Source organism: Rhamphochromis sp. 'chilingali' (genome assembly GCF_963969265.1).
Source record: "Rhamphochromis sp. 'chilingali' genome assembly, chromosome: 8".
NCBI classification, from domain to species: domain Eukaryota; kingdom Metazoa; phylum Chordata; class Actinopteri; order Cichliformes; family Cichlidae; genus Rhamphochromis; species Rhamphochromis sp. 'chilingali'.
This window is the reverse complement of record NC_137935.1, coordinates 5,741,162-5,767,356: the sequence shown is the minus strand read 5'-3', so window position 1 is coordinate 5,767,356 and position 26,195 is coordinate 5,741,162. Positions and strand designations below refer to the sequence as shown.

The 26,195-nt window shown below is 41.1% G+C and overlaps 3 protein-coding genes across 3 annotated transcripts; 2 read left to right on the top strand and 1 right to left on the bottom strand.

The window, feature by feature from the left end:
* Nucleotides 1-6,094: 6,094 nt before the first annotated feature.
* polr1g (RNA polymerase I subunit G) lies at nucleotides 6,095-9,477 on the bottom strand. The gene is made up of 3 exons (XM_080888437.1): nucleotides 9,254-9,477; nucleotides 8,853-8,994; nucleotides 6,095-7,698 (listed from the first exon to the last, which is right to left on the bottom strand). The coding sequence occupies exons 1-3, from the start codon at nucleotides 9,333-9,335 to the stop codon at nucleotides 6,894-6,896; spliced, it is 1,029 nt and encodes a 342-aa protein (XP_080744563.1). The 5' UTR covers nucleotides 9,336-9,477; the 3' UTR covers nucleotides 6,095-6,893.
* Nucleotides 9,478-9,842: 365 nt separating this feature from the next.
* On the top strand, nucleotides 9,843-15,057 carry irf2bp1 (interferon regulatory factor 2 binding protein 1; the record flags this gene model as incomplete). The annotated part of the gene is made up of 3 exons (XM_080888436.1): nucleotides 9,843-10,861; nucleotides 11,065-11,447; nucleotides 11,685-15,057. The coding sequence occupies 2 exons, from the start codon at nucleotides 9,843-9,845 to the stop codon at nucleotides 11,405-11,407; spliced, it is 1,362 nt and encodes a 453-aa protein (XP_080744562.1). The 3' UTR covers nucleotides 11,408-11,447; nucleotides 11,685-15,057.
* A 2,891-nt stretch (nucleotides 15,058-17,948) lies between these two features.
* Nucleotides 17,949-22,528, top strand: foxa3 (forkhead box A3). Its single transcript, XM_080889802.1, has 2 exons — nucleotides 17,949-18,378; nucleotides 19,721-22,528. Exons 1-2 carry the CDS (start codon nucleotides 18,316-18,318, stop codon nucleotides 21,056-21,058), a joined length of 1,401 nt encoding a protein of 466 aa, XP_080745928.1. The 5' UTR covers nucleotides 17,949-18,315; the 3' UTR covers nucleotides 21,059-22,528.
* The last annotated feature ends 3,667 nt before the right edge of the window (nucleotides 22,529-26,195 follow it).

Here is a 26,195-nt window from a genome sequence, read left to right as displayed (position 1 = left end):
GTTATTTACATTATTATGTAAATAACAAAATAACTTAAAGCAAAAATTGGGAAACGAAGTCCGAAGTCTGCATATTAAGGGCCATCAGTCAAACAATACTGTTGCTCTGGGTCTAAACAGAGCTCGTTGTGTGTGACAGCTTCTTTTGCGCATGCGGGCCGCTTTGAGCGTTCACACTAGAGCGCGTTTGCTGTCGCATTTTATTTGTAGTGTGAACGAGCAGACAAAAAAATCGGATTTGATCAAAAAATCGGAATTGAGCATTAAGACCTGCAGTGTGAACGTAGCCTTTGTCTCAGATGTGTAGCTGTACATGATAACTATTTGACACAAGTATAAAGAAGCACTTAGATACATTAAATATCAGAGATGGGCAGTAACGTGTTACTTGTAACGCGTTACTGTAATCCGATTACTTTTTTCAAGTAACGAGTAAAGTAAGGGATTACTGTTGCAAAAACGGTAATTAGTTACTTTCCCGTAGGAATGCTGCGTTACTAAAACCGTGATTTTTTTGCGAGAATGTCTCATGACAGTGACATAAGCAAGTGCACCGTTAGTGGCAACAGCTGTGTGCAGATCAACAATGGATCATATATCGAGTGCGGGAGAGAGTATGAGTGTGCAGCGTTTAAAGCGTGGAAGTACTGACCTTACTTTGAGTTTGATTCCATAAAAAGTGACAAAAACATTAGTGTCTGTTGTGCGTGGGAAGAAAACTTCTTTTTACAGCGAAAAAAAACCCCTAAACTTCCGAGCAAGCACCGAGTGCGCTATGACGTAATGTGAAATTCACAGAGAAACTCGCGGATTCTTCAACTGACCACGGCACACCTGCACCAGGGTAAACCTCCGCCTACCCCACTCCTGCTTTACAGGTGAAAATAGAGCAACAGGACCGCTGAGTCTTTGTTTTTATTTATTTTCTGCTGTGTTTTACTTGCATCTATTTGAAAGACTGAGTGTAAACACAAAAAAATATTTTATTTTATGTGCTGGAATGTGTAGAAAATAGGTTTAAATCTTAAACAAATTTCTTCCAGTCAGAGAATGTTGCATATAATTAAATCTTTGCTTGATGCATAAAGTTAAAAGATTAAAACTAATAAAACAAGTTTTAAAAAGAGAGTTTTCCATTTGATTACATTTTGTATGATGGATTATGCAGAAAAAGTAGAATTGGGCTGAAAGATCTATCGCTTTATCACCTCTTCAGGTTGTAAATCGTGTTTTTAAAAAGTCAGAAAAGAACAAAGTATGCATAAACAAGCTTATTAATTCCAGATTTTGTCACAATTATTTACTGTCAGCAGAATGCAACTCTCACAGCTGACAACAAGCCGGCTAAACAACAGCAACAGCTGCTTATAAGCTAACATAATGCTGATTAACAGCTTGATTATATCATCACATTGGATGAGTTTATTCACTAAATAAAGTTTCACTACTGCTGGCTAACAGGATATACTCAACATCAGCATCACTGTTATTGGACAGAAGTCTCATCGCCAAGTTTCGCAGGCTCCTCCAGAGCAAACAGACGTGGACAAACAGTGTGGTAAACAGCGGACTGGCAGCCTAAAACACTGCAGGTGAACTGTGGCCAGAGTTGTTTGTCCTGCAACAGCCACCACAGATAGGATTGCGCACTTGAACTGGTAGAGAGAAGAAAACTGGATTCAGTTGACCGCAATCTGTGATCTACTGACACCTAGTGGTGAGATTTTATACAGTGTGCCTTTAAGATAAGATAAAGTAAGATATTGCTGATCCACATAGTAGGTTCATCTACCTCTAACTTCTATGTGACTGAAAATGTATGCACATGAATACATTTAAAGTGTAAAAAACCCCCAACTTTTTTCATCTATCTGCATGAAAGCTGGGTAAAAACAAACAAACAAAAACAACAACATGTCTTGGTGTGTTTGCTTCCAGTTTACAAAGAGAAGTTTCCCTGTTGGTTTACACACTGCTGGGGCAGGTCTGGTGCAGGGCCACAATGATTCACCTTACATAATCTGGCTGAAATGTCTCCCACCACCTCTCCTGCTACACTCGTCATCTAATTCAGGGCACGTTTTAAAAGGATGACTCAGGTCCAGAGGAACTACACCCGTAGTCAAAATCTCCTTTCTAATCCTTCATTTGTGTGAGCAATTAGCAAATATGTTGTGCTGCTTTTCACTGCTTAAAACTGGCGAAAGCATTCAGACGTGCAGGACACAGAATATAACTGTATTCTTTCAGAGAAGTGAGGTTGTCAAGGAAGCAGAAACCATTACTCGCATCCCAGCAGGTGTATCAATATGAATCTACGAACCCGTTTCTCTGAAAGGAACCCAATTATTTTTTCCTTCCTTGGAAACAAATGTAGTGTAGATGGTATAAATGATGCCCAGTGACAGTTCCTGTGTGCAGCATAACACTCGGGGAAGGCCAGTAATGACTGTAAGAGTGAATATCATGGAGATTTCAACTCTTAGACTTCATCTGCCTGTGTATTTCACATAAAATATCACAGATAGTGAACTCTACATATAATGGAAATGAGGTGAGACTATAACGCTTTGTCTTGACCACACTGGTACGTGCACAGACACACACACAGATTTCTTATGACGCAACCAGGATGAAAGATTCAGAAAAAAACATTATAAAAAGCATAACAAGATACATAAATGGTATTCTACCTTGAAACCAGCTTCCTTGAATCAGCCTGTGTAGTGCTTCACATGCACCATAAAAGCTATTACATAGTTCCTGGGAGATGACTGTTTATAAAAACCTGTTCCTCAGCAGTATTAAAAAGATGCACGTCAGAAAGGGTCAGAGATCACGCCTTTAGCTGTTTCCTTAATGATTCATGAAAGCATACAGGGGGGTAGAAATATAAAGCTTGCTAATGCGTTAATGCTCCCCGATGTCATCACCAACCACTGTTTTATGTTTCAATTCAAAAGCAGCTGAAGCCAGGATATTTTTCTTTGCCTCACATATGTATAACTGAACACTTAAATAACGCATAAACAAAACCTACTAAGTGACCACATATATGCTTGTGCAATCAAGCTGGTAGTTACAATTTAACTACGGGGCTAAATAGGTGGAAGGTTTGGGAAGAATGTGAATAATAACTTGTGGGCTTGTTGCTACTAAATAAGTTGGAGGTTGGCTGAAAAGACTGAGCATAGATACAGAATAGGAGGATTTTTTTATTTGTTTTATTTTTGTGTGTGTGTGTGTGTGTGTGTGTGTGTGTGTGTGTGTGTGTGTGTGTGTGTGTGTGTGTGTGTGTGTGTGTGTGTGTGTGTGCAAACCTGGCCTCAAATGACAAACTATAGCTGAGGTATTTTATTTTGAAATTCAAGAGAGTGAAATCACATTCTCTGACGAATCAAAATTTCAAATCTTTGGCAACAACCTGTAAAGTCTACAGAGGAAAGAGATCATCAAACTTTTTATCAGCACATGGTGAGTGTGGATTCGTACACATGCACAGCTACATCACTGCTGAATAGTGATGGGATTTCCGGCTCTTTTTAGAGAACCGGCTCTTTCGGTTCGGCTCACTAAAAAGAGCCGGCTCTTTCGGCTCCGAACCGGCTCTTCAGGTTGTTTTGTTGCTTTAATTAATTTATTATTAACAATATTATAAAATTATGCACAAAAGGAATTACTAATGTAAAAAAAAAAGTGGTTTTATTTATATATGTTTATATATAAATATATGCGGTGGCCCCTAGAGACAAAACATGTACAAACTCCAAAAAGCAAATACAAACTCCAAAACACATTTCTAGGATGAACTGAACTTCCAAAACAGAGCTACCTAGATCACCTAAATTACACAATTGAAAGCATGAAACCATATGTGTATTGTTTGTGTATTTATACACAAGCATTCATATGTAGTCAAATAATTTTAAAAAACAGTTCATTTACCTGTTATTACCACACACCAAATCCGGTCGTTGGTACTTGCTGGCTTGTGTAGCCACTAGGTAACAAAAGCTCAACACTGCGCCCAGCATCCTGGAGCACTTCTGTTGTCTTTTGTATGTGTTTTGAGTTTTTATGTGCTTCTGAGTTTTTACGTGTTTTTATGTGTTTTGGAGTTTGTACGTGCTTCAGAGTTTGTACGTGATTTGAAGTTTGTATGTGCTTTGTCTGTAGGGGCCACCGTAAATATACTTTTATTTATTCACTCCACATAAAATGTTCTAGCTCTAAGAGCCATTTCGTTCGCGACCGACCCATCACTACTGCTGAACACCATAAACAGGTTTTGGTGTAACATGCGTTCCCACCCAGATAATGTTTTCTTCTTGTTTCTTTCAGCAAAATATTACCAAACCAGATTCTGAGCAGATTACAAGACCACATCTCTGTAATAAAAGAGTGGTCTGCCCCCTATTTAAAATATTTTGAGTAATAGGGAAAAAATATGCCAAAATCAGTCGAAAACTATTGAGAATTTGAAATGGTATCTCAAGACAGGATAGGAAAACATTTAGTCTCAAAACTACAGCAAATGATCTCAGTTCCCGTAGTTGACTAGATGTAAGTAGAAGAATTGAGGCAAATTGAAATGCGTAGCTGGAATTAAATAACGGCTAACAAACGTCAGACAAAACACCCGTTTGGTGCAGTATGCTGGCTGCCTTGAACAAACACAGAAATGTTAAAACTGTTAAACTGCAACAGATCATGCGAATATCACAAGTCTAAAATAGCCTTTACCACAAGTCTGAGCACACCTTAAGGCCAAGGTTCCTTTAATAGTCACTTGAAGCAGGGCTCCAAATCAAGTGTGTAAAAATAACAACAGACATCTTACAATCCCGAGGCAAAATTTCTTAAAGACAAGCATTTTGGGAAATATCGACTTGGCTTGGATTTTAGCCGGCTGCTGGACTCAGGGATAGCAATCAACACTTGCCATTGGTTTGTATATATTTGGATTTTCTGAAAGACAGTGCTTTTTCTTTTTTTAATTTATCGCGTCTGGTCTTTACACATTTTTATTTTATACTATAAACAATAGGAGATCATATATGGAAACAAATGTTTTTTTCTCTTAGTTTAAAAGGTAAGTGCTCAAGATACAAGAAAGCACGAATGAATTTTGTATATTTTAGCCAACACAGTAAAAATTATTTTTCGTTTCATTGACCTTAAGCTCAGACAGCTGCACACACCCTCTCTCAGCAACACAGCCATATGCACTCAGGCACTCAAGCCTGAAAGGTCTGAGGCGCAGGAGCTCGCACACACATTCGACATACCTGTGAGGATACACAGAAATCTGGCATTATCTGCGACTCTCAGAAAAACATTTTAGCCAGCATCTGACATCTGTGGCTCTCGGCTTTAATGACTGCCTGCTACACCAAAAAAATAAAAATAAAAATAGATGACTTGATGCCAAGTCATGTCAAATACACTCAGTAGAAAGAACGCAAAAAATGTTCCTTGTTGTGTTAAGGCTACATTTTACACCTCTAGCATGGTGTTTAGCATTTCGAGTTTGACAGGCCTTTTGAAAAGGCTAAAAAATGTTAATGCACTCATGAGGTTGGATCAATAAGGCTTGCAGCATGTGCAGGGGGTTACTACAGATGGTGAGTGTGATAGCACCAGAGGTGCCTGAGCTCATTAAGAAACAGGACCATACTCCGGTGCAGAGCAGGCAGAGGAGAGGGAGGAGGAGGGGAGGATGCAGAGCATGGACTGAGGTTTTTCACCTGAGTGTCAGAGAGCTCTGAAGAGTCGCTGCCATCAGAAAATGTCAAAAATTATGAATCGCCTCTTTGTGCATTCAGACGGCTACAGCAGATCTGTGTTAAATTAGTTAAAAGAAATAGTAGCATGTAGGTTAGAAGCTCAGGGGTTGTTCAAAGGCTGCAGGCAGCCGTTCCACGCAGACAACTAGCTGGACTGTGGCGCCCTCTCCCTGTCGCAACTTCTTATGAGCACGAAAATTTACCTGAATAACCGCAGTTCATGTGTCGAGAAATCACATTTTCTATAACCATATTATTACATGAGAATAAAAAATCTGCCAATTTGAAGAAAAAAAAGAACACAAGGCTTATTAAACTAAACCATTTTATTTCATGTTAGTCTTTGGGCCATCTGAAAAAACTGGAAGATCATTCATAAAAATCATATTTCACAGAACAGATGGTTTGGATTTTTTTGCCTGACATCACGAACATCATTACAAAACTACACCTCTGTAAACTGGGTACAGTCAAACTGTTGCACAATTTCAAATCCACAGTGTGGAGTTCACACACAAATTCAACTTTCATTCCTTGTAGATGAAGTCACTGCTCTGAAAAGGCACAAGAGGAGAATGTTGCTGGTAACTTGCGTTTGCCAACAGCAGGACAAAAACAAAACAAAACAAGTTTTTCTCATTTTTAATTTCCTTTAATCGCTTTTGGACTTCATGACATTTGTTTTCATGAAACAAAAAAGGTCTCCAGTACTGGACTCACACTGTTTACAAAAACACTAAAACAAATGCTAAATCTAATGAGATGCTGTGGCATTGCTCAAATCTGTTGTGGTTCCTGACACCATTATCATGTGCACTCTTATCAGTTTTGTAGTCGCTGATGCCTCCAGCTGCACACATTGTGTGTGAATCTGTCTCCATCTGGTCAAACTGAAATGAACATTTGTCTTAAAGATGCTAGAGTGAATCGTCTTTATAATTCACCTCACTACTCATTGTATTCACAACGTGCCCTTTTGTTGAGCAACACCATGCCAACGTCTTGGCAACAACAATAGCGAAGTAATTAAGCAGTAAACTGTCTCTGACGTGCTCACATGGTCAAAAGGAAACAAACAAAACTAAAAAACTCCAAAATGACACCAGACTAGTCACCATCACTTCTGAGTTTCTTTTTCTTCTTCTTCTTCTTTCCTGAGACCTCCACTTCTTCACCAAAGAATGTGTCCATGGGTTCACATTTCACAGGCACCTCTTCCACCTTGACTTTGACACTGGGCTCCAGTCCCTCCTCCACCTCCTCTCGCTCTCTGTCCTTCTTTTTCTTCTTCTTCTTCCTCTTCTCCACAGAATAATCACCCTCCTGGAAGGGGAGCTCCATCATTACTTCTTCCCGAAATTCATCTACAGGTTCCTCTTTCACATTCACCACTTCCTCTAGTCGCTCTTTTTTTATCCGTTTTTCCTTCTTTTTCTTCTTTTTCCTCCCTTCCTCTTCCTCATCTTCTTCTTCTTGACCTGCTTCTTCTATGAATCGCTTGACTACCAGAGGTCGGAGAGTTGTGGAAGAGGGCCCAAAGGCAACTCCATCCAACTCATTCTCTGCCACGCAGGTAAGAGTGGGGGTCTTGCTGCCAAAAGGCTGGAATCGCTGTTTGAGTCCAGGCGGTATGGAGGGGGCTGGAGCAGCGGGGATGACCTGAGGGGCCTGATTGTTGCTGCTGTCTCCGTAGGTCTCGCACACATTAAGCAAGCCTGAAAAAGCAGGACCAACAACCATGCCATTTGACGGCTTCTTGTCACTGGTGAGCAGGCGGAGTTCTGAGGTACTGTGGTTGGATGCCAGGATGCTATAGATCTGCTGCCTGCTCCCAGTCTTGGCTCCAGCTTGAGCAGCAGTAGGAACCTTCAGGGTCTGGAGACCAGAGAGGGGCACCTTGATGCCACTGAAGCTGGATGGAATGAGAAAAGGTAAGTATGCATCACTTAAAAGTTTAAACATACTGTTTCTGCTTACACCCTCATGCTGTTACTTTGTTACTTGATATTTAATGTAATTTTAGTACAAAAGCAACATAATTCTCACAATGGGATGTTGAATTCATTACCAGCAACCAACACCTTTACTCACCTTAGCGATACTTGTCATAATGGGTCAGTTACCATTTGTAGATTTTAAAAAGATACTAACAGATTTTACAGTCATTTCAATGACCTGACGACTGCATGACTAGTTTTTAACAAATGCCACGGAGAGGTTGTTGCTGTTAAATGCAGTTAACTCAAAGTTCCACTGTGGAAACTGTGCAACACGGCAACAAAAATGAGACTAGAGGTGTACTCCTTTTGGAAATTACCTAAGTAGATTTAATCTCAGCATTCACTGACCAAAGTGCTGCACACAGTATCTACAACTACACACACACAGGCAAATTATTACGGTAAAAAAACAAACAAAACAAAAAGTGAACACATATGATACAGAATTAAGAGGCGTTCAACAATAAGCAGACACACTAATCGCTCTTTTTTATGTCAAGTGGTAACTGATTCTACAACCGTAGAGGAGCATCTTTAAAGGTTCTGACACTTTTTGTTTAAGACATGATATTCAGACATATAAGAGAAGTTTGCCAATGGTTCAGAGAGACCTGGGAGCTGTAAACAAATAAGATTTGTAATCTTAAACTGAATTCCAGAATGAGATGGGGTGAGCAGTGACTCCATCGTTTCAATTTAACCAAAACCTCAGAGGATATCTGGGAGATTTCGCTTCAGTAACCGGAGATATGCGAGGGCTGATGTCTGTGTGAATGTTTACTGATGATATCAGAGAGATCTTCAGCTTTTGGCTTCTTTATGAAAGTATTATTACTGTGGCATTTGCATCTAAAACTTGTTTGTGGTTTAAACTGTTTATATGATTGCGTGGAGAGGAAGGACAAAAAAACAAAAACAAATCAATGCCTGGAAATGAACAAATAAATGAATGAATGAAATGAATGAATGAACCATTGCAAAAAAGAAAAAAGGCTAAAAAATTGTTATTATGTTAGAAAAAAAATGTTTGCTGTGTGGGATAAAGGTAAAGGCAGACTGTACCCACCATTTGGGATCAAAGCTGGCAGGAGCTTTAATGAGCCATAACTCATTCTTGTTCTTCTTGAGGTTTTGTGCGAGAGTGCTGCTGCAAGGCTCATGGCAGAAAGAGACAAAGTCAGGAGGACACTGGTACCTTGTAGTCTTATCTGTGGATTAAAAAACAAAACCATCGAGTCAGAAGCACAGAAACTGGAACACGTTTTAGTGTGGATATTAACTTTCTTCTGTTGCTTTATCTAAACCACATATTTAATGTAAACACAATCGTTACCGCTAGCCTGCTATACCGTTTGCCGTCCTCTGGCTACTTCTAAGCCTTAATGAATCTGCTCTAACGTAAGTAACTACTAGCATATCACCTCCATTATTACACCAACTTCGTGCAACGTCTGCGTGTTAACTTACCGGATTCTGTCGGTTTGGGCGCCGATTCCACACCAGTGGTGTCCGCTTCATCTTCGCTCGATGAGGATATGTCTTTCGGCATTTTTTTATTTTAAAATACGATCAAATTTCTGAAATTAAAAGTTTCTGTCTCCAATCGCATGGCTTGTGTGGGAGGCACACGTGTTGACAAAAACTGAACCGTGACCTTTAAGTATTTCACTTCCGTGCCAGTTCTCACTGTAGTTCCACGACGAGGCCCTCTATTGACTTCGGCGAGTAAGCAAACTCAAATACCCACAATTCACCTCACGTGGTTACGTAACGTTCCAGAGCCAGTCTGGGAAGCCGTTGACAGCGGGGAAGAGTAGGCCGAAGTCGGTAAACACAACAAATATATCAAAATTAGTTGCAAACAACCAAAGTATTTGAGCTAATTTCATATATGTAGAATGCGTAATATTATTTTAAAGCTGTGTGAGGTCCGTTAGGGGACGAAGTCAGTAGCAAAGAGGGCGTGCACCTGTCCACGCTAAGTAGGTTAACGCAGCTAACCTGTGCTAGCACGTTAGGAGGTTCGCTGAACACGCTCAGGTTAGCTCGGCCAGCCATGTCGTCCCCTTCCTCCTCCAGGCGCCAGTGGTGCTACCTGTGCGACCTGCCAAAGATGCCATGGACCGTGGTGTGGGACTTCAGCGAGGTGGTCTGCCGTGGATGCGTGAACTACGAGGGAGCCAACCAGATTGAATTCCTGATCGCAAGCGCCCGCCAGTTGAAGCGAACTCACGGCATGCAGGACGGTAACGTGAGGTCACCTGGTCCCTCTCCCAATAAACACGGCACATCAGCCCGGGGAGAGGTGGCGGCAGACGGAGGCAGGCCGCACGGGGACCGTTTCGAGAGGGGAGGAAGAGGAGAAATTACCGCTTCAACTATTCGTGTACCGCCAAACGGGCTGCATCGTGACGGGCAGCCGCCTCAAGAAGTTAACCGTCAGAGCCCCAGTGGCAGCCGGAGATCCATGATTAGCGCAGCCATCCCTCCTAATCTAGTGACTCAGAGTATTGCAGGTATTCCCGGTATTCCCCCTGGGATACTTGCAGGGATGCCTGCGGGTCTGACGGCCCGGACAGCCCCTATGAGCAGCCCTATGATTTTCCCTGCCCCTGTGCTGGCAGAGATGAGCCGCAGACAGCTGGGAATAAGCATGGGGATCACCCCTTTTATCGCGCCAGAGCTGGAGCGAGAGCTGAGTTCCTCCCAGAACCAGCCCAAGACGCAGACCCACACAGTTGTGGCTGGCAGCAGTACCAGCAAGAGTACAAGCTTGGCTTCTTCATCGTTCTCCATGGCTGGAGGTGTAAGCCAGACTAGTCCTAAACCTGCATCATCTCCAGCCAGGCAGTCACGCCCCCTAACTGCAAGGTCAGGAGGAGAGCCCCTAGGATCCAGCACCTCAGCGGAGGCAGCTACCGCCGCTGCCGCGTTACCCCACAGTGGTGCCTCTGAGCTGTCATCTGCATCTGCCAATAACAGCCATTCGGCTGGAAACAGTCTGTCCTGCACCTTGTGTCATGAGAGACTGGAAGACACCCACTTTGTTCAATGTCCATCAGTGCCAGGCCACAGGTTTGTATGTTTGTCATTTATTTATTGTTATATAAATATCCTATAACATTGTTTGTTTTTAGCTTTTAGCCAGGTTAGGTATTTAAATATGTCTTGCATACAAAAGCACGTATTTGTTAAACTGGTTATAAATATATATCCTGCAGTTGTTAGCGTCCAAAATAATTATGTCCACTGTAATACTCTTCCTCCGCCAAATATAGGTTCTGCTTCCCGTGCACAAGAGGGTATATCCAGAGTAGGCATGGTGATGGGGAAGTGTACTGCCCCAGCGGAGAGCGCTGTCCATTGGATACCTCTCCCAACAGTCCCCCATGGGCCTTCATGCAGGGGGAGATAACCACCATTTTGGGAAATGGTGCTGCCAGTTCAGGATCGAGCGGAGCAGGGTCTGCTTCAGCTCCTGCATCAGCTCCTACATCTGGAGCCAGTACTGGTCCTGGAGCTGCAGCTTCATCAGGGCCTGGAAGTGGAACAGCAGCAGGAGCAGCCGGAGCAGGGAGTGGGAGTGGAGATGTCACTGTCAAGAAAGAGAGAGAGACGTGATGGTGGTTTCAGTGGCAGCATGGACCCAGCACAGCAACAGGCAGGTCTACAGGCATCTGACCTTTGTGAAGAAAATTTATAAAAAGCACTGATGTTTGGTGTTTTTGTTATTGATATAAAGTGGGACACAAAATGGGGTTAAAATACAACAAGAGATGCTCTCCTGTTGTATTCTACAAGTGATTTAACAGTAATATCCATAATCCCAACCATGGTATGATCGATATGCTTGCAGCTGATATTAACTATATTTTCATGTGTTTGTTTTCTGTCCCAGAATCGTATCCCAGATCAGAACAGACGTCTCCCCCGAACAGCTAAGAGTCCCAGAAGAGAAGCAATGCAACAACCTACAAATCTCAAAACATCCACTAAGCAAGTTAAACTGCTTGTCACATTGCAATGAATTCAAAACTATTAGGCCTAATCAGAGATCTGATGATGGCAGCAAAGACTGCCTGCACACATCACTTGTTTTTTCTCTGAGCAACTGCTGATTTTTGCCACTGTATAGTGAGCTTGTGAAATTAAATTTCCCAATGCATTCTGTGCATTGCGCGCTCACTTGCAGCAATGCTGTAAAACAGTTTAATGCCATTTTAAATTTTCAGTCCAGAAAACAGCAGAGATACTAATGGAATATCACCACCACAACCAGACATACAGCGTATACATATCCCTAATCATGCGATGGTGGAATCACATATTCAGGAAGACTCACAAGCTGGACAGCGGCTACTGCTTAAGAGTTGGTAATTAGTTCTGTTACTTGAAACAAGCATCGCTTTCACGTTAGCAGATGGATATAGATTATAGCATTCCTATCTGAACACATACAATGCAGCTTTGTCAGGTGCTTCCTGGATCTTCCCATTAAGCACAAGATATCCTTTAGTGTTGGTGCTTTGGCACTATAGCTGCGCTACATTGGCTGCTGAGGCGTAACAGCAACTTTTAACAGGAGTGCAAAGGCCTAGTGAGGATGTAGAGGTGATGATGGCACATTTTACTGGCTTGACTGCCAAGAGACCCTGATTTGTACCCCATTCATAGCTGTGTGTTTTATTCTTTGTTTTTGGTTTTTTTTACCTCGGTTTATGCTCTCAGATCCACTCACTGGTTAGGTTTAGGCACTAAAGACTACTTGGTTAAGGTTAGTGAACCCTGCTCCTTGACAAATGATGCGTTGCAAGCGATTGATGGCTCATTTATACAATAACCCAGTGTGTCACAGCAAACATGCCAAAGGACACTTTGAGCATAAATTAGTTACGGTTTAGCTACAATACGTGGTACTGATTGGCACCTTGGAGATAAAGACAAATACTTTAGTCAAAGCAATTGACATCAGTTTAATTTGTGTCAGTGATGATTTGTTAGGAGACCTGATAGATGAGTGATTAGAGTTCTCAAACTCTTAGACAATAGCCGCTTCCCAGTGTTGTCAGCATACACTCAGCTTTGTGCAGGAAAAAGCACAAATATATATACTACATATACACATATATATATATATTTACATGTATGTCAAAGTATATCTAAACAGCAGCCACAGCTGTTCTTTTTATTGTTGAAAAGTTGAGTTAATTGTCTTGGGAAAAAATGCCATATTATTTACCAATGCTTCATCAAATGAAATATTTTCTGCTTCTACAAGTTAAATTTACAGCTTATAACTGACATGACACTGACAGTGATGATGTAATGTACCTTCAGCAGATTTTTTTTTTTTAATTGCTTCATGACTGAGTCTGTGTCCTGATGCACAGATTTTTCTTTCTTTCTTTTTTCTTTTAAATCTCCAGTAAAACATCTAAACAAACCTGCGTTAGATGTGGACAGAATGCCAGTAGAGACATTTCTGTGCGCTTGTGCATTTGTTGTTTTTGTTTTGGGGTTTTTTGTCAGCTTAAATTGAAGCTGACTTTAACTCAGAGAAAGGAGAATATTTTGCTGTGTAGACACAACCAGTTAACCTGTCAGCGCGTCAACCAGCAGCAGAAACTCAGTGTTTGACTGTATTTAAATGTTGCTTTCATACAAGATCCAGCCCAGCCTACATTTTACCCCGAATGTATATAAAAAAAATCTATTGACAGGCCTATGATTATATTTTATACTAGAATGTTAAATGTTATATACTGTAAAGAACTGTAATAGTACACACGTGCAATCCTTAGACATAGTACATGCAAGAGTTTGACATATGGTATTAAAAAAAATTGCGCATCATTTCTTAAACTTTTTTTTTTAAGTGAGAATCCACTGAAAAGCAGAAATCTTTGTTTCTGATCAAGAGATGTTTAATAAATCTGTGTGGTCTGGTTTCCAGTCATACTATTGAACATTGTATATTATTTCCCATTTGCCATATTTCAAAATGAATTTCATAAATATATTAAAGTGCGCAGGGATTTCATGTTCCTAAATTGAACAACCAGACATTGTAATGATAATATATCAAAATGAGTTTGTTTTTTGGTGGATTCTCTTTATGTGCAGCGAGTACTTGACAGTACAGAAGCACAGACAAACCAAAGGTAATTTTATGCCCAAAATGATGTTTATAATTGTAAATGTTTTATGGAAGACATATATTTCATTATTTTTCAACCAGCTGGTTCTCTTCATTAGGCCGTTACAGTTAACAGGCCAATGTGTTCTACTGTACTTATAGGATATGTACAATCTATAGTCTGCAGCAGATCCTTACATAGCACTTATATATTTTAAAGGGGACCTATTATGCTAATTTCTAGTTCAGTATTTTTATGTTTTACTTTGCTAGAGTTGCTTTGCATGATTCATAGTTCAAAATAATTCACATTTTTTCTCAGACTGGGCCTTGATGCAGCCCTCCAATTCTTTCTGTCTGAAATGAGCCATTTTATGGCCGTTCTCCCTTTAAGTCATCTTTCTTCTGATTGGCTGCCTATCGCAAACAGAAGTGTCAGAAACTGAGTGTTTAGAGCCTGAATTATAAAGTGACCAGGATTACATGTACATACACTAACCTCGTGTTTTGAAATTTTAGCCATGTTTCTTATATGCATCCACCTCAGTATATATTTGACAGAAATTCAGGAGGGAAAAAAGCATAATAGGTCCGCTTTACAAAAAGATCCCACAGATCAGGCCTGTTGTAGAGAAACATCTTTGAAGAAATGTAATAGTATAATATGCACTGATACGTCATGCAATCCCTTGTTAAGTGCCTTTTAAAAATGTTTACCATCTGTTTTTGTGTCTGGGAACCTCAGGGGAAGTTAGGAGTGCAATGGCTTCTTTTATTGTCTTGTCAATGATTAACCTGAATCTGCTTCCCTTCGATCACCATCTGACCGCTTTTGCTTTTATCTGAAGCCTTCGTAAAGTTGACAGGCCCTTCGTGTTTTATTTGAATCCTCCCACTACGTTGTTTTTCATTTATGTGACTTTTTTTTGTAGATCTGTCAGTTTTATTGCAGCTTCCTGTACAACATAAAACCAGGAATAAATGGGATGGAAACATGTCCTTCTCTTTGTTGTTTATTTACAAGTTTTACTGAGTATCTTTACCTGTTTATTGAATTATTTCTGGGTAAAACTTCATATAATGGAACTGCTCACCATCCTTCTGTTAGAATCGAAAGACTTAAGTGCTAGCTGTCTGAAATTGCTACAAGTCAAGGAATTTTCATATATTTATTGCTTGTGCAACCATGCATCCTTATTCTAATTATCTGGGCCCAGCACGCTGGAGTAGATCTCTGAGCAGTGATGCCCAGATCTTCTGCTTTCCAACCACTGCTTACAGCTTTTCCAGAGTGGACATTGGGGCATTCCCAAGCCAGCTTAGTTTGGGACTGCCAAAACTGGTTTCACTAGTGTCTAATGTCCATCATATGGTGTGTTTTGCCTTTTATCTGTTGGTATTTATCAGCTCTAATGCTGAAAATGTGTCATTTAACCTGCAAGACTTGCCTATAGACTTGGTTACAGCTAAACTTCACGTCTAATTCACCTTTAAAATCAAAGAGTGAGAATAAAGCACCTCTGTGTTTTAATGTCACAGCAGTTCGAGTCTGTGAAATTTCTTATTATATCTGTGCTCCTTTATAATCCTAACAGAAGAAACTGCACAAAGCATAGCTGCGACTCGGTTTTAAGGGCCACATGATGGCGCTCCTGGTCTTAGCGTGCCTTACGGAGAAGACGCTGTGTGGCAGCATGATCTTTTGTCAGGTCCATTAGGCCTACAGCCTGTGGAGTCGGTAATCCTTTAAAATCGAGAACTGTCGCACTTTGACCTGTTACTGCCTAAAAACCTTCTGTTTTCACCAAAGATGCCACAGCTTCAGGTGCCTGCCCTTTGTCAGTAGCTGTAGTAGTAAATAAACTTGTCAGCCTGAATAAAGTTACGCACTCCTGATTAATTTTCACTATTTTGATTGTGATGAAGAAAAGGGCGGGCAGTGGCCCTATAAATGTCCCTCCCCATCGTCCTCCAGTTGCGCGGATCTGCTGTTTTCTCCATTAGTGTCAGCTCGTTACAGCTATTGTTAAACCAGTTATGGAGGTGTTAATGGCCGGTGGAAGATCCATTGGATTGAAAAGCAGCCCGCAGAGTGAGAGAGGTGGCTTTGAAAAGTTCGATTAAAGGTGTTTATTAGACGCAGCAAAAAAAAAGTCTTGGAAAAAAAACATACTGAACCCTTTTACGCAGCAGGTGTGTCGATATATAAGTATCAACTATGATCAGTTAAACAGGTTGTGCTTGCAGGATTGTCTGTTTTTGTAGAATATTTGTTATTCTTAAGTTTAACAGGACAGAGAAGTTGTAAACACCACAAACCTCTCCAGAAAAAAAAAACATGCAAACTTGATTAATATTTATGAACTCGAATTTCCATTTGAGACATTTGCGGGGCAGTAGGCAAATGATTAGCAGATGCGCTTTAGTCTGTCCCGTTTTATTGACTCATACTCGGATAACTGAAACCTTGTAGGGGAGAGGTTTGAGGCCTTAGGGTAAAGCAGTTTGGATCGTTTCCGCCCCTGAAGAAAACAGAAGACGTTGAAATTGTAAACGTGAGTAAAAATGGGATAAAATCAAGGCTCCATTATAATAAAGAGTCGTTTCGTCCACTTCTCATTTAAATTCACCAGTACGTCAAATTAAAGTACATTTTAACCCGGAAGCTTTTTTTTTCATGTGACCTCAGAGTTGATTTACAAATATTTTATCCACGGAGAAAAATAAATCATCCAGGCTTGGTTACATCGTTACGACATTCAGGCGACATTCCACGTTTAATGGATGTGACAGCACTTTGCAAGCAGGTGATAATCTGTGAGTCTTTGACAGGTCATATCATGGAAAGCGTCTGATTAACTATAAACTGACCCGAGTCCCTCCCTCTCGTCTCTGTTTTCGTGAGGGCAGCGGGGCCTTTATGTGGACGCCACGGAGAAATTTAATGGCTGTAAACGTCATGTTTCCAAGAAATGTTCACGCCGCTGAATCCTTTACACTCTGCATAATATTGTTGCATCTGAGCACTAACAGGCCAGTTCCTTCCTGTGATTTCCACGGGATCTTATCGCCCAGTTTTAATCCCGTCGACCTCCCGCCTGCGCATCAATTACATCTCCATTGACTTGCCATTAAGCATAAGCATTGACATTCACAGGCCTCCGTCTGCAGCGAGGCCTGATGTGTATTCCACAATACAGGAGTCCTGGCCCATGCATTAGGCCAGGACTAGGCTACATTATTTATTTCTTTGTAGCGACGGGCCTCCTCTGAGAAAAAAGAAGCTCTCCAACAAAGTTCCCATGGCGAGGAGGTCTCTCACATTCAAACGACCCCAATATGCGTAAAATGCGCACATGAGCCATCGTTACCCAACAGTTGGATAAAGATCTGTCTGTTTATGCACGGGGATAAGCTTCTTAGTCAGCTGTGTTTACTTTTTTACTCCTTATGTTTTACTTGGTTTTCGTGACGAAGATTCAGAAGAAAACAGAGGCTGATGGTGGAAAATTGAGAAATTTGATGTTCTCTAATCTTCTGATAAGTCTCAGGTGATTCGTGCTATTATCAAAATATGTGAAGGTCAAAGTTGTCACGATTAAATATTTTGTTATTCAAGCCAGAATTCTATTTTTCGAATTCTTTTAGAAAAATCGCGTTGCTAGCAAAACTGCAGAAACCAGACGCTGATTGTTAAAAGAACTGAAAAAATAATTTTGGATTTTAATGAAGCGCTTTTATGTAGATTTTTTTATTGCTCCAGTTTCGAAACGTGTTTGATATTTAACTTTTCGTCATGACCAACAAAACGTAACTCTTCTGAAATACTGAGAAACATCCCAAAAATGGGCACAGCTTTTGAACAGTAGTACGCTTGCTCGGCTGGTTTTCGCCAGCACAGCCGCGGGGCCGATATCCAGCACGCCAGGGGGCTACATCTGCCTTTTTTGCCGGGCCCTTCCTGCCCAATTCAAAAGTGAGGGCTGGGCGGGGCCGAGCAGAGCCTTATAAGAGAAGGGCGCCCAGGTTCCTCTACTGTATTTCCAAGTTATATCTCCGTCTGTCGCGCGCTGCGTCCCGAGGGCCCGGTGACCAAAAGAAAAAACGAGCCACGAGAAAGAAGCAGAAGTCTGTTGAGCATTAACAAATTTAAAGCTGCAAAACAATGGATTACTGACAACTAAGAAACGCTGACCTACCTGTTCTTCGGAGCGGAATCGCATCACTTTTTCATTTTTACGCATTTTAGACTCCGTGCGACAAGGAGAACCCTTTCTGCTTGGATTTTCTTCCCGATACGTGCCAACTTTTAGGAGGACTTTATATTTATTTTTGTTATTCTGAAAACTTCGGTCACAGATAAAATATTCTCTTCTGAAGACTTTTGTTTGGGATGTTGAGTTCTGTGAAGATGGAAGAGTGGAATACTTACTACACAGCCAGCGAGGCCAGCGAGGTAATGACAAGCGAAAACGTGAAAATATCAACAGTAACTACAAATAAATCCAGTTTTTTCTTTACTCTTGTTATAAATATTGCCAAAGTTTCCGCCTTTGTTTTGGGGGATTTAAAAAAGGGAGAAAGAGAGACAGACCGTGAGGGAAGACAAAATGTTCGCTTATGGAGCGGGACTCCGAATCAAAAGTAGTTGCTTTGATACATTCGAAAATAATCTTATAAAAGTAGGCGAAAACCTCGAATTAACATGGAAATATTATGACACTGTCTTAAAAATAAAAACATCCACGTATGGCATTAGTAATGGAAAATCAAATCTCGGGAATCTGGACAAAAAACAAACAAAAAAAAAAAACCCCGAAAAAACTAAAATTAAGAAAATAATAATATCGTAATATGTGAGTAACTAATATTTTTAGCAGTTATGGTAAACAAAGATCATAAATAAATCAAGAAATAAAAAGCAAGTCAGGAAGGGGCTCGCTTCTTCTGCAAAATAAATACTTTGATTTTAAATCAACAATGAGACAGTTATAATTTAACGGATTTCGTAATAAATAGTCTGTGAGAATTATATGATGTTTTTAAAGGACATAGTCTCACTGTTAGGCCTTAATCCTTTGTGTCTCTACTCCGCTTAAGTGTTGCAACGATTCAAGTGTAAATGAAACAAGACTTTTTCCTCCCTAATTAAATTAGGAGTTAATTCCAGCAGCAGCAATTCTCACCTCAACCCAGCCTGATTAAATTACCGAGAAGAAAGCGTTTGATAATAATTAACCAAAACTAAGCGGGCTAAGATACTGTTTTTTATCACCCGCAGATTTAGTATTTTCGCATCCATAAAAATTAAATATCAGTAAGACTCGGGATTCAGAGAAGCACAATTCTTGACATTTAGCTCTGAATTATTCAACTTTATTCCACACAAAAAGGACTTGGAAGTAGTATCACTCCTCCACTTTAGGTTAAATACTGAAGAACTTGTTTTTTCCATGGCAGCAGTGGAGGAGGCCGTCTGACCGAGAGGCACCATGACGCGCTTTTTACGCATTTTCAGGTTAACATCGCTGTGTGAAATCCATGTCCCCTCTCAGCACACTGAGAGCTTCATTGTGCATTGATAAGAAGTGACTTTTAACACTGGGAGTCTGGGAGTGTTTCCTTTCACATTTCACGTTTTGCCCGAGAAATTTAGATCAGTTATTTCCAACAGAAGTGTTAAAAATCGAAATCAAAATTAGATAGTTACAGAATTTATATAATTATTTGTCTTATTTAATTTCTTTTCTGTGTTCACATTGCAACTAACTAGATTTTGTCCCTCCTGTTTACTCCAGATGTACTCATCTCCTACAACCATGAACTCTGGTCTGGGCTCCATGAGCTCTATGAGCACCATCAATAACTACATCAACTTGAACCCAGCCACTGTCTCGCCTGCTGGTATGAACATGTCATATCACCCGCCCACCACCAGCATCAGCAGTTCACCACTGGCCTCAATGGGCTCCGTTCCCGGCCACATGTCCCTCTCCCCAGTGGCCCCGTCCCTCACCTCAGGCTCACTAACTCAGCTGGGCCCTGCTGCTCCAGGCTCCCTGAGTTCTTTGTCCCACTACCAGGACATTAGCCCATCCATGAGTCAGCTGGGATACACCTCTCCTGCAACTCTGAACCGAGCAGGGGCAAAGGAGATTAACCCAAAGCCCTTCCGACGGCCAATGACCCATGCCAAGCCACCATACTCCTACATCTCCCTCATCACCATGGCCATCCAGCAGAGTGGCAGCAAGATGTTAACCCTGAATGAGATTTACCAATGGATCATGAACTTGTTCCCCTACTACCGTGAGAACCAGCAGCGCTGGCAGAACTCCATCCGCCATTCCCTCTCCTTCAACGACTGCTTTGTGAAGGTGGCTCGCTCACCCGACAAGCCGGGCAAAGGCTCTTATTGGACTCTCCACCCACAGTCCGGCAACATGTTTGAGAACGGCTGCTACCTGAGGCGCCAGAAACGCTTCAAGATTGAGGACAAGTCAGCAAAAAAGGCAGCCAAGAACCAGGACATGGGCTCAGGAAAAGTAGTTCACAGTGTCGATCTCTTGGTGGAGGATCGCAGCCCTGGAGGTGGATCAGAGGGAGCAGACTCCACCCACTCGGATAACTCCCACCCGGGATCTTCAGATGACCAGCCTCATTCCCGAAACTCGATGGTTTCATTGGAATGTCCACCATTGTCCTCCTCACACCTCCACAACCCACCTGTCTCCCTGCCACCCTCCTCCACCCCCTCATCTTCCATCTCTCCATCCTCCATGCCCCTCACTGGCACCTCTTCCTCCAACCCACTCCTCCACTCCCAGACTCTACCTAGTAGCTCCCACCTCCTGCCGAGTGTCATGCAGCAACACATGGACATACAGAGCGACCCCCTCAAGTCTTTAGACCCCCACTACAACTTCAACCATCCATTCTCCATCACCAACCTCATGTCCAACGAGCAAAAGATGGACCTCAAATCCTACCAGGACCAGCTGATGACCTACAACACCTACACTGGGACCTCTCCTGTAGCAGCGAAGCAGATCTACGACAGCCCGGGGCCGACCACAATGGACTCGGGCGCTTACTACCAAACTCTGTACAGCCGCTCAGTACTCAATGCCTCCTAATATGGACTTTTAGCGACTCCCACACACACACACAAACCTGCTCATGGAGGAAAGCCAAGATGGAGACTTCTGTGTCTCCCTGCATCTGTTAAAATGGACTCCAATGCTTTTGCCATCTTCCTCTTTCATTCTCTCTGCGTCTCTGGACTTCAAAACTCACATCCAAAATAAAATGGCTGCCATGTTTAGAGGGACAAAAGAACACACCTTTTCTTTTTACCATCTCTGTCAAACAAGGAGACAAACTGGTTACACGGAGGACAGAAAAGTGAAGCTGGACAATAGGAGGTCTTAAATGATAGTGAAGTCATTTAATTTGTCTGTGTGTAAGTTAAAGTCCAATCCTGAGAATTGTGTGTGGCAAAAATAGCCTTGTATAAAATGTAAATAGAGGTAATGAGGAGGGGAAAGGATATTTGCATTTATTTATGAAGGGAGAAATTTTAATATAACTTGTATTGTGCTCTGTCGACCAGTTACAACCGCAATGTGAGGTTTCGTTTTTTATCCAGAGGAAAGTTTCAGGTTACTGCTTCAGGCAGGTGTTACTGCAACTGGAGACATTTAAATTCATTTCCTTGTGAGTGTGTTACAACATTGGTCATTTTTTTGTTTTCACGCCCTGATCTGTCGTGTTTTTGTCAGATCGGGCATCTGTCAATTTAAACATGTAGCTCATGAACTCTGTGCTTTCAAAAAAACGCGTCGTCTTTTTGGTTAATATGAAGAAAAAAAACATTGTGTTCCTGCTGAGGTTTAGAGTAAAACAAAGTAACAAAAAAAAGAGAAAAATCTGTAGTGAGAAGGAAAGATGCAAAGCAACTGTGGTAAAAAAAAAAAAAAGTGATGTGTTTCAGATGACCAGAAAATAGTTCCTTTTATTACTGCGTGAAGCATTTTAACTGCATGCCTTTCCAGAGACTGTAACATTTCGAATAACAGTTAACTGGTGAGGTGCATGGAGGAGTTCTGTCAGTTACTAACAGTGGTGGGAGGAGAGATGCACTACTGGAGGATTTATATACAGTACTTTGCACTATAGAGCTCTCAATGGCCAGGTGGGCTGATAGTGTGTGTGTGTGTGTGTGTTACAACAATACGTAGGAATGTCCTCCTTAAACTGTCAACGGATCAGCTAAGTAGTAACCATGTAAAAGTGGGTCAAAAGACCGCCCCCATGTCTGAAAAGTGCCTTTTCTTCAAATGACTGCTGATGTGAAGAGATCAATGTATGGATGATCTTTTGAAGGATGATAAGCAGCAGAGGATGCAGAAGTTTCAGGTCACGCGATGTCCTCTGTGGAACATGTTTTAGTTTCAATGCCAAATGTCCTTTATTTAAAATATGTTGCTTTTCCAACTTTGAAAGTGTGCTGATATAATATATTGTTTGTGTTTCCTTTTCTTTCGGTTTAAGTGTGATCACACTGATTCATGTTTCTTTTTTCTTATTAAAGAGGGGACAAATGGTGTCTTTGCTTTTCTTCTTTCCATCATTTTTAATAAAGGAAGAGTTTGTTGGTCAGCACATCCTGGATCAAACATAAACAAAACAGCAAATCCTTAGCGTGGATTTGCTGTTTTGGATTAGAAGAAAACACATCAGCTCTTTAAGGATTTCACACAGATAAAGCATTCAAGAATAGCCTTTTATTACAGATTTTATTATTTCAATAAGTGAGACAGAATAAAAGTTGAGTCTTTTTAAAGATCATTTTTGCAAATGCACAAACATTTCTAAAAGTTAGCCACTGAAACAAATGTTACAGCAAACAAATCAATTATAAAATTATATTTTTCTACATCCTGCACTATTGTTGGCAGCACATCTCTTACTTGTCCTGGCCAATCAGTCACAGCTCTTTGGTAGGGTAGTGCTGCAGGAATAGCACTGCCTTGTTGAAACAGCTCCTGACCAAATGACTGCGGTGTGCGACATGTAGGACATGTAGGACTGGTAGACTAAACATGGCTGGATCACACTGAGATCCTCAAAGCCGACCTCTGCGCAGACCCTCTGCCTGGGCGGCATCGCACACACACAGAGTGAGGCCCTGACCACTCCAAAAACTACTGACCTGCCTCTGACCCTGCACTAGAAAAACCGTCAGCAAGTCAACGAAACAAAAACAGGGGAAAGTAGGAGCAGGACATTTATCTTTTTTGCCTTTAAGGACCAATTCCAGAGAGCTCCACCTAAACAGTAAACACACAACTTTCTGCATGTTTAAGGAGATTTTTCAAGCAAGGGAGCAACAAAATATATAGACTAAGCATGGACACTGGCTGAATCTCTTGCAAAATATGGAGAGGATGAGATAGTATAATCATACATATGAAAATGTTGACTTCAGAGAAAATTCTTTTCAACACTAACGGTTCTTGCTTGGAGCCTGCATCGAAATGCAGGTAAATTCATGCTAAAACCACCAATTCATGTCTAGAAACATGAACAAATACAATGCTATTTTGTCACCAAATTATTTAATAGGAGTTAATGCATTGACACACACACACACACACACACACACACCGCACGCTGGCACGCTGGCACGCCGCCTGTCTACCTGCCCTACTCTCTACCTGTCTGCATGTTTGACAGTTGCTCAACCCAACCCTATGCTGTAGCTGTTGTCACAGATTTGTCCCTGACTGCTCTTTTATCTTAAGCACAGTAACAAATAACGCCAGTGCATATGATCAGCAGCAGCACACACTCTGAAGATATTGGCCTCATTTTTAACCTTAGTCTGAATCAGTGTTTCTGACTTTCATTTTTCTGTCTGTTTCTTGCAGCAAGATGTTTTCGCCAAAAGTATGGTGTTGTAAGTCATTTAACTCATGTAGGTTTTGTTAGCAAACTGTATTCATAGAGTACATGAGTGAAATGCACAGACAAACATGTCTGCAAATTAGTGCTAAGGAACAGCCGGCAAAACTGGAACGCTCGTGCGGCCGTCAGAGGAACTGAGGTGCTCGCACATCAGCTTAATCCTTCAGACCAAGAGGTTACCACCAACTTACCAGCCTATTTCTATTAACTATTGGAGACAGTGCCTACTTGATTCTTATGAAGAATTACGAATGAATCAAGTAGGCAAGACATGTTTAAAAAAAGAAAAATTAACTATTAGAGAGAGGAGGAAAAAAATATAACTAATCTTTCTTTCCTTTCCATATGGTTGTCCTCAACACACACACAGGCAAGACACTCTCATACATATGCCTTAAAGAAATAAAGAAATGCTAAGTGTGAAACTTGGGCAGTTCTTGCATACACAATAGTCCCTTTGGAGCATTTAGCTTGATAAGATAGGCAAGCACCCACCTGATATGGTCTCCACAGCTACAAAGACACACACACACACACACACACACACACACACACACACACACACACACACACACACACACACACACACACACACACACACACACACACACACACACACACACACCATTAGGTTTAAATGTAATCATTCTCCTCCTCTGTGTTCGTCTCTCAGGCCAGCACACAGGAAGGTGTTCCAGGTATGACTAACCTGACTCTATAATGTCACTCATAGTAATCAGGAGACCTCGCTGATAGTGGTCACATTCATTCCAGACTTTTGGTGAAGGAAAACTGATTAGAGTCTATCCACAGATAACACACTGTGACTTAAAGGTTTGAAGGGGCAACAGTGCAGCAGCTCGAGCAATTTCAGCACCAAAGAGAGAAAAAATTCAGATGTGACCCTTACATTTGTAACCTTTCATCTGTAATCTGTAACCCTGGGCTGACCGAGTTTCCAGACATGGGACTCTTTGAAAACAGATACTGACTGCTGATAACAGTCTGGATGTCACAATAAAATATTCTCCTCTACAAATGACCATAACAGCCCCAGATTTTGGTTACAGATTCTGGGATTTTCCCACACACTTCTGTGTATCATTTTCTTTTAAAGATTTAATCTCATAAAATTGATAAAGTTTATCAGATATAACCAACTCTTTGTCAACATAATTATGCACATCAGACTTGTAAAAAGTAATTGAAATATCTGTGTTGAATAGTATGAAATAAGTATGAATAGCCACTGATTTTTGTGGCTTTTTTCTATGGTGAGTATGGTGATCAATTAAGTTCATAAGACTTTTCCAAAGTTACAAAAGTAAAAGAGGAAAACATGGAAACAAACGCTGGAATATACCGATGTATTCATGTCATTCAGACCATGACTGCAACATGGATGCACCTTGTTTGTGGAATACAGTGTTGGGTTACAAATGGCTGGTTACACTACAGAATTATTGGGATTAAATAGTAATTGTTAGATTACAAGTACTCGTGAAGTAATTTTGTATTACCAAACACAAACTTTCCTTTACGATTACCTCACATCTTATTTATTTCACTTTTATTTATATATCTAGCCTTCTATAGAGTATATCTACCTGTGAATGCATTGCTCTTACATCAGTGCACAGTGAGTTGATACTTGTAGTATTTACCACACCAAAAGTAACAGTAACAAGTAACAAGCTCTTGCAAACAAGCTCGTTGGGGACACAAGAAGACCACATCATCCAAGAAAGAGGCCTAAACATGTCTGGAGATGTACGAGAGCATATCACATAGGACATGAATGCACTGCTTAGAGGAGGTCTTTGCAGTAGTAACGTCTGGAGGTAAAAGAACCTGTGCAAAACATTCTCAGAGTTAAGCAACAAAATATGTTCATGAATTGGGAGGAGTACATCGTGAATGTGTGACTGCAAGCTTGAATCTTGCAGATGTCATCTCTGCATAAAAGGCATGCTACGTCGTGTACTGGCACTAACAATGGATGGAAGGTCGCACATGTTGGATCTTTTAAATTATATTTTTAACTGATTTAATTCCTCTGAATACTGTGCTGTTCTGTAAGCACTGGGTCTGCAAGTGGTACTGAATGATCAAATTAACAAACATATTTTCCCACTTCATAACATCTGTTCAGTTAAGCCACGGATGTTGAACTGCAGGCCTCGAGGGCCGGTGTCCTGCAGGTTTTAGATCTCACCCTGGGTCAGCACACATTAACAGGCTTCTGGAGAACCCCAAGACATGTTGAGGAGGTAATTTAGCTATTTAAATCAGCTGTGATGGATA